The 8,046-nt window shown below is 41.4% G+C and overlaps 1 protein-coding gene across 3 annotated transcripts in view; it reads left to right on the forward strand.

Annotated features, from left to right (window-relative positions):
• OAT (ornithine aminotransferase) overlaps positions 1-8,046 on the forward strand; it is a 12,997-nt gene that overhangs the window by 3,695 nt on the left and 1,256 nt on the right. For 2 of the 3 annotated variants that reach the window (XM_008054652.2, XM_021710696.1), the window contains exons 3-9: positions 1,285-1,509; positions 1,611-1,706; positions 2,442-2,569; positions 3,174-3,296; positions 4,115-4,243; positions 5,445-5,558; positions 6,531-6,675. In XM_008054652.2, coding sequence (XP_008052843.1) covers positions 1,285-1,509; positions 1,611-1,706; positions 2,442-2,569; positions 3,174-3,296; positions 4,115-4,243; positions 5,445-5,558; positions 6,531-6,675 — 960 coding nt within the window. Of the gene's footprint in view, positions 1-1,284; positions 1,510-1,610; positions 1,707-2,441; positions 2,570-3,173; positions 3,300-4,114; positions 4,244-5,444; positions 5,559-6,530; positions 6,676-8,046 lie in introns of all 3 variants that reach the window. The other variant, XM_021710697.1, reaches the window with a different exon arrangement.

Below are 8,046 nucleotides of genomic sequence, written 5' to 3' on the forward strand. Positions count from 1 at the left end.
TTGATTTATTGTAGAGATGAGGTCTCACTGCCCAGGCGGGTCTTAAACCCGCGGGCTCAGACAATCCACTCACTTCAGCTTCCCAAAGGCGCGGGATTACAGGCTGAGCCACCGAGCCCGGCCTGTGTGTCTTTCTTAAAACACAAATAATTTCTCTTTTATAACCACAGTGTAATTATCAAAATAACGAACCTTCCACCTCAGCCTTCCAAGTAGCTGGAACTACAGGCATGCGCCCACATGCCCAGCTAATTTTTGATTTATTGTAGAGACTAGGTCGCACCATGTTGCCCAGGCTGTTCTCGAACCTGCAGGCTCAAGCAGTCCTCTTGCTTTGGCCTCCCAAAGTGCTGGTATTGCAGGCGTGAGCCACCACACTTGTTTAATATATTTTGAAGTCAGATAAAATGTTATTTACTTATTTACTTTTAGAGCCAGGGTCTTGCTCTGTTGCTCAGACCAGAATGCAGTGGTGCCATCATAGCTCACTGCAGCGTTGATCCCTAGGGCTCAAGTGATCCTCCCGCTTTAGCTTCTTAAGTAGCTGGGACCATAGGTGTACACCACTACACCTGGGTAACTTTTAAATTTTTTGTAGAGGGGAGGTCTTGCTATGTTGCCCACTTCTTAATTTTTTATAAACCAAAGTTTATTATTTCCAAACTAAAACAAGCCTTAACTATAAGTATAGTTTTTTTTTTGAGTCAGAATCTCACTCTGTCACCCAGGCTGGAGTGCAGTGGCACATTCACGGCCACTGCAGCCTTGACCTGTTGGGTTTAAGTGATGCTTCTGCCTCAGCCTTCCAAGTAGCTGGGAACTACAGGCATGTGCCACCACGTCCAGCTAATTTTTAAATTTATTGTAGAGATGAGGTCTCGCCATGTTGTCCTGGCTGGTCTCAAACCTGTGGGCTCAGGGAATCCAAAGTGCTGGGATTATAGACGTGAGCCACCATGCCTGGCCAACAAGTATCAATTAAATAGAGATTCAAATACAGGCGTTTAGAAGGCTTGCTAATCTTTGGACTTTATATCATGTAGTAATTTTCTTTCTTTTTTTTTTTCCAAGTAGGTGGAACTACAGGTGTGCGCTACCACGCCTGGCTAATTTTTTGATTTATTGTAGAGACAAGGTCTCACCAAGTTGCCCAGGCTGGTCTTGAACCCATGGCTCAGATATTCTTCTCACCTCGGCCTCCCAAAGTGCTGGGATTACAGGCTTGAGCCACCGCGCCTGGCTCATATAGTAATTTTCTAAAATTATTTTTCTTATATATTTTAGGTATTTACCTGTGGGATGTAGAAGGTAGAAAATATTTTGACTTCCTGAGTTCTTACAGTGCTGTCAGCCAAGGGCATTGTCACCCCAAGATTGTGAATGCTCTAAAGAGTCAAGCGGACAAATTGACCTTAACGTCTAGGGCTTTCTATAATGACGTACTTGGTGAATATGAGGAGTATATTACTAAACTTTTCAACTACCACAAAGTTCTTCCTATGAATACAGGTAAAGCATTTCCTTGTTTTGTTAAATATCCAGTAACATAATCTTTTTATTTTCGGATAGTTTGAAACATTTTTTAATCTGAAAATTCTCCCCCACCATAGGAGTAGAGGCGGGAGAAACTGCCTGCAAACTAGCTCGTAGATGGGGCTACACCGTGAAGGGTATTCAGAAATACAAAGCAAAGATTGTTTTTGCAGGTATGGAAAGTTAAATATTAACAGCTGTTATTTACAAACATGCGATGTTATTTACTGTGTTAATTGACTGATGAAATAGTTCTAATATGTTTGTCCTGTGCATGATACATTATTTGCTGAATGTGTCATAAAAGTTAATGAGGTATAATTAATGAGAGATTTTGGGGCTTATTTCTTTCTTTTCTTTTCTTTTTTTGAGTTAGAGTCTCATTCTGTCGCCCAGGCTGGAGTGTGGAGTGCAGTGGTATGCTCATGGTTATCACAACCTCTACCCTCTGGGCTCAGGTGATCCTTCCACCTCAGCCTTTCAAGTCGCTGGAACCACAAGCACACACCACCATGTGTGGCTAATTTTTTGATTTATTGTAGTGTTGAGGTCTTGCCATGTTGCCCAGGTTGGTCTTGAACCCGTGGGCTCAAGCAATCCTCTTGCCTCCTCCTCCCAAAGTGCTGGGATTAGAGGCATGAGTCACCATGCCTGGCTTCTTTTTGGGCTTATTTCTAAGTTCCTAGTCAAAGTCAATATGCTATTGTTTATGGATGAGTAAAAGAGTGACTCGTAGATGAGAGATGCCAGTGAAAGAGACTTTGTGAGAGTATTTGGAAATGCCCTGTCCTGGTGTGGTGGTGCCCAGCAGATTTATTTTTTTAGCCAAACTTTCCATGGTATTGGAGAGTAGTGCTTATTGAATGTGGGGGTTTCTTTGAAATAATCGGTTTGTTTTTCCTTTCTAGTTGGAAACTTTTGGGGTAGGACATTGTCTGCTATCTCTGCTTCCACTGACCCAACCAGTTACGATGGCTTTGGACCATTTATGCCAGGATTTGAAATCATTCCCTATAATGATCTGCCTGCACTGGAGGTACTTAACAGTGTCTTGGTGCTTAAATAGAAGTTAATTAAATAGAAAGTAAATAGAAGTTAAACCTTTTGAATATGTGAATTAAAAATATATTGTTTGACAATAATGACAGTTTATCTTATTTAAGTTAGGCCAAGATTTCAGACATGTTTTCTGCAATGATTAATTTGTTTCTAACACAGGGAAAACTGGGTACTATGATCTAATCCCTACAGCAATCCACTTCAGATATGTATTCTTCATAACAATTAACTTGGGTACTACCCACTTAATTACTAAATAAAATTTCTCAGCTTTTAACTATCTGCTTAAAATTATGAAGTAGAAGACTTGTAAAAAAAACCTTGAAATGACTTCAAAGGGCCATTTACTTTAGATTTGAAAATGTGGGATAGTGTAACTTAAAGATGAAATATTTGGAGTTTCTGGTAGTTGAATATAAGTGAGAAATATACTTGCACTGTAAAGTCAGGATTAACTTAGTGTGAAGACCTGATTTGCATACTTATTAGCATAGGAAACTGTGTGCAGTATGTGATTTCAGATTTCCAGATATGGCAGAAAGGAAGTTATTTAAACTTACATATTCCTATTCCCTTTGTAGCGTGCTCTTCAGGATCCAAATGTTGCCGCGTTCATGGTGGAACCAATTCAGGGTGAAGCAGGTGTTGTTGTTCCAGATCCAGGTTACCTAGTGGGAGTGCGAGAACTCTGCACCAGGCACCAGGTTGTCCATGTTACCTGTTTGAGTTGAGGCTGAGCTGGCTCCTGTTTGACTTCCCTCATCTCTGTTTTGTTCTGCTGACAGGCTAAATGCAAAGAGGAAATCCCCTTTCTACTAGAGGGAGACATGCTAAGAGCTTAAGAACTTTCTAAGGCTTAGAAAGCTGCACCGAAACTGACTTTTTACTGTCTCTGGAACATTGCCTATACCCTGGGCCCTGTGCAGAGCTGCAGACTTCCTGGCCCTAACTGTATTTCTGTCGTCTAAGAGCCTTTCACCCTTAATCCCTCCCAAGCCCTGTGTTGTAGCTCTCCGCTCCAGAAGTTACAACCTCTAAGACGAATATTATTAGTGTACAGTATTTTGTTTACCATTTGAGAGTTTCTGTCACATAGTAAGTTTTTTTATGGAATACATGAGTGAATTAATTTGTTCCTAAAGGGTAGTTATATCCAGAAAAGCCCTAAAAACCTCCATCTTTGCATGAGCACCTTTCATATGTAGAGCACTTTTCCACATGCAGAGCAGGGTGGAATGTCCTGACGCAGAACGTGGTTGGTATGTCTACAGGATTTTTATCAGATAACTTTAAAATTGTGTGAGTGGTTAAAACATCTTAACAAATCTAATGGCACGTCAGAATTAAACATTGGTAAACCCTCACTTGTACCCCACAACTTTGAATAATAATAGAAGAAGATTACTTTTGTAATTGTGTAATTATAGTCATGATATTACAAAAGGGGGACTTGAAATAAAGATTGCTATTTTCCCAGTGGAAATGAGGATGATAATTAATCATGCTATTTTTTTCCCAATAGGTTCTTTTTATTGCTGATGAAATACAGACAGGATTGGCCAGAACTGGGCGGTGGCTGGCTGTTGATCATGAAAACGTTAGACCTGACATAGTCCTCCTTGGAAAGGCCCTTTCCGGGGGCTTATACCCTGTAAGTTTCATGTCCAGTCTCTTTCCATTTCCTACTCATAAAATATAGCCCTAAAATATTTTTTACATCAACTGATGTGGCAATAATGCCTTACAGACAGTTTGATTTTATGAAGTGTGTTGTAGGCACCTGGAGTGTCTGTATTGAAAACATAATTTTGGCTGAAGAATTGAGTGTGCCTCGAAGTTTGCTCGAGCAGCTGTCCCTAACCTTTTTGGCATCAGGGACCAATTTTGTGGAAGACAGTTTTCCTGTGGATGGGGGATGGCGAGGGGGGGTGATTTTAAGTGCATTATATTTATTGTGCACTTCAGTTGTGTTATTGCATTGTAATATATAATGCCTCAGCTGCACCTCAGGTCATCAGCCATTAGGTTCTCTTCAGGAATGCACAATCTTGATCCCTTGCACGTGCAGCTCACAATAGAGTTTACACTTTTATGAGAATCTAATGTCGCTGCTGATCTGACAGGAGGCAGAGCTCAGGTGGCAAGGGGAGCAATGAGGAGCGGCTGTACATACAGATGAAGCTTTGCTTGCTCGTCTGCGCTGTGCAGCCTGATTCCTAACAGGCCAAAGACCAATACTGGTTCATTGCTTGGGGTTGGGGTCTCCTGTGCTAGGCATTTGATTTGGGCGGGACCGTTTTGCCTCAAAAGACTCCTGTGGACTCCCGTCCTTTTCCCCAGTATTTAGAAACATGGCATCACTAATTGTTTAAAACCACGACTGATGGGCTGGCTCATGCCTATAATCCCAGCACTTTGGGAGGCAGAGGTGAAAGGATTGCCTGAGTCCAGGGATTTGAGACCAGTCCGGGAAACTTGGCGAGACCTCGTCTCTACCATAAATCAAAAAATTAGCCGGGCATGGTAGCGCGCGCCTGTGGTTCAAGCCACCGAGCCCGGCTTGTTTTTTAAGCATTTAAACAAAGCATTTCATCTTGAAATTGGAAAGGATTATAAATTATATCATTGAATAACTTTTCTCTTTTAGTTGCAAAATTATATTTTTCTGTGCCATTGGAGTGTGCTTAATATGTTTGTAATATGTTAGGATATTACTTAGATTGTTATTGGTAGTTAGGATAGCAGGTGCGAGCTCTTATTTGTTGAAGCTATTAAATATTTGTGTCCCTGGTGTGCTAAGGACAAGAATGCTTAGTGCTGAGAAATGATGTCTTGAATTCACTGTCTTTCAGGTATCCGCAGTGTTGTGCGACGATGAAATCATGCTGACCATTAAGCCAGGGGAACATGGGTCCACATATGGTGGCAATCCACTAGGCTGCCGAGTGGCTATTGCAGCCCTTGAGGTGAAAACTGATACAGCCATACAGTATCTGTTTCTATAAGAAGTGTTAACGTGCTGTTAGCCCACTGGTATAATAAGAAATTTAAAACTGGGCTCGGTGGCTCAGCCTGTAGTCCCGTGCCTTTGGGAGGCTGAGGCCAGTGGATTGCCTGAGCCCACAGGTTCGAGACCCGCCTGGGCAACTTGGCGAGACCTCATCTCTACAATAAATAAAAAAATCAGCCGGGCATGGCAGCACGTGCCAGTAATTCCGGCTACTCAGAAGGCTGGGGCAGAAGAATCACCGGAGCCCAGCAGGTCGAGGTTGCGGTGGCCAGGAGCGGCCACTGCACTCCAGTCTGGGTGACAGAGTGAGACTCCAACTCAAAAAAAAAAAAAGGAAAAAAAAGAAGAAATTTAATAAGTTTGCCAAATATTAGAGGATGTGAAGTATAGCAGAAAGATTTTAGGAACAAAGCATTCTCAAAAAGTAACTTACACCTTGGCTGAGTAGACTGGATTTTCTCCATGGGCTTCCTGAGTGTGAAGTCACTTGGGGCTCTGGGTCCTTAGGCCCTGACCAGCTGTCACAGAACTCACACACTGTGACCCACCCCCTAGGCCTCTTTTGCTTAGCAAATAATGCTTTTTAGGAGAAAATATAAAGGAAACTCTTGCAGTTTATAAACTAAAGTGTATTTAGTCCATTGATATATGCAACTAATGATAGTATATGAGTTGCATTAAATAAATTTTAATTCATGTTGTCATGAAAACAGATTGACAGTGGATTTTGACTTAAGCAAGGCTCTGAGTTAGTATATGTTTAATTAGAAATTAAACTAATGTAGGCTTTGAAAGACAGAAATGAAAGTTACGTTTCTCTGGCCTTTATCTAGTCATGCTTTTCCTTTGCTTACAGTCCACATAGCTCTGCAGAGAACAACAACAGAATGGCAGTCTTAACATTTGTATTATTTCTCTCAAAACTTAGGTTTTGGAAGAAGAAAATCTTGCTGAGAATGCAGACAAAATGGGTGCTATCTTGAGAAATGAACTCATGAAGCTACCTTCTGATATTGTAACTGCTGTAAGAGGAAAAGGATTGTTGAATGCTATTGTTATTAGAGATACCAAAGGTATGGAGATAAAACATTTTATTCAAGGTTTTTTTTTTAGAAAATTCATTTGGTATTTTAATTGGTTGCTGGATCTTCTGTTTGAAACTTGACTGACCTATTGGCCCAAGTCTTTTAGGCAGAGTATTATCTGATATATAATTATATTAAGATTATTAAAAATACAGCAGATATAGCTCTTTTCTACACGAAGATACATTTAACTTTTTTTTGGTTCCTTTAAGACATTTGGTTTTGCCGTAAGTTAGTCATGCCCTGCTTAGAGACTTCAAATTTTTTTCTCTTTGCAAGTCTTGCGAACACTGTCCTTAAAAGTGTCCTCTTTGCTAGCATTCCCCCCCTCTTTAGTGCTTTGTGTATCAGTAGAGGTTGTAGGAGCAGTAGTGATAATGATATGAATGACAGTGGTGGTGGTGATGGTAAAAACAAGGCTGGGTGCCACTTACTTGAGTGCCTGATGCTTTACTACATCACTTGTTACCCTAAGAGTTTCTTGCTGGATTTTCTTGAGGTAACTTTTCCTTTTAAGTCACTAATTCCAACCCTAGCTGCATTTTAGAATCACCTGGGAACTTTCAAAAGAAGTCGGCAGGGCTTGGTGGCTTAGCCTGTAATCCCAGCACTTTGGGAGGCTGAGGCAAGTGGATTGCCTGAGCCTGCAGGTTTGAGACCCACCCAGGCAATTTGGTGAGACCTTGTCGCTACAATAAATCAAAAACTAGCTGGGCGTGGTAGCGCACACCTGTAGTTCCGGCTACTTGGAAGGCTGAGGTGGAAGGATCGCTGGAGCCCAACAGGTTGAGGCTGCAGTGGCACTCCAGTCTGGGCGACAATTCAAACAAAACAAAGCAAAACAAAACAAAAAGGAGTCAAAGTCTGGCCTTACCTCAGAGATTCTGATTTGATGGGTCTGGTTGGAGCACAGACTTTAGCAATGGTGAATCACTTAAAGTGACTCTGATGTGTGGCCAGGGTTGAGAATCACTGCTATAAAATGCTGAGCTCAGGAAGTGCAGAACTCAGAATGTGCAGTGTTTACTGGGTTTTAAGTCTTGCCAGTACCAGTAACTATCTGTATGATACCCAAGTTCTTGTGCATTGGTTCCTCGTGTAATTAATACAGCAGCCTTAGCACAAAAGTTTTTTTTTTTTTTTTTGGCTTAGTATTTTTCATTTATGAAAAACCAACAAAACCGTGATGTGTCTTATACCATTCAACTTTAGTTATGTGCTTGCTGAAAAGTCAAAAGTAATTTCATTTTTAAGAATAAGGACAAGGCTGGACTCAGTGGCTCAGCCTGCAATCCCACGCTTTGGGAGGCCGAGGTGAGTGGATTGCCTGAGGCCGCAGGTTCGAGACCCGCCTGGGCA

Source organism: Carlito syrichta, unplaced genomic scaffold (genome assembly GCF_000164805.1).
Source record: "Carlito syrichta isolate Samal-C Ts95f unplaced genomic scaffold, Tarsius_syrichta-2.0.1 Scaffold297348, whole genome shotgun sequence".
Taxonomy (NCBI): Eukaryota; Metazoa; Chordata; class Mammalia; order Primates; family Tarsiidae; genus Carlito; species Carlito syrichta.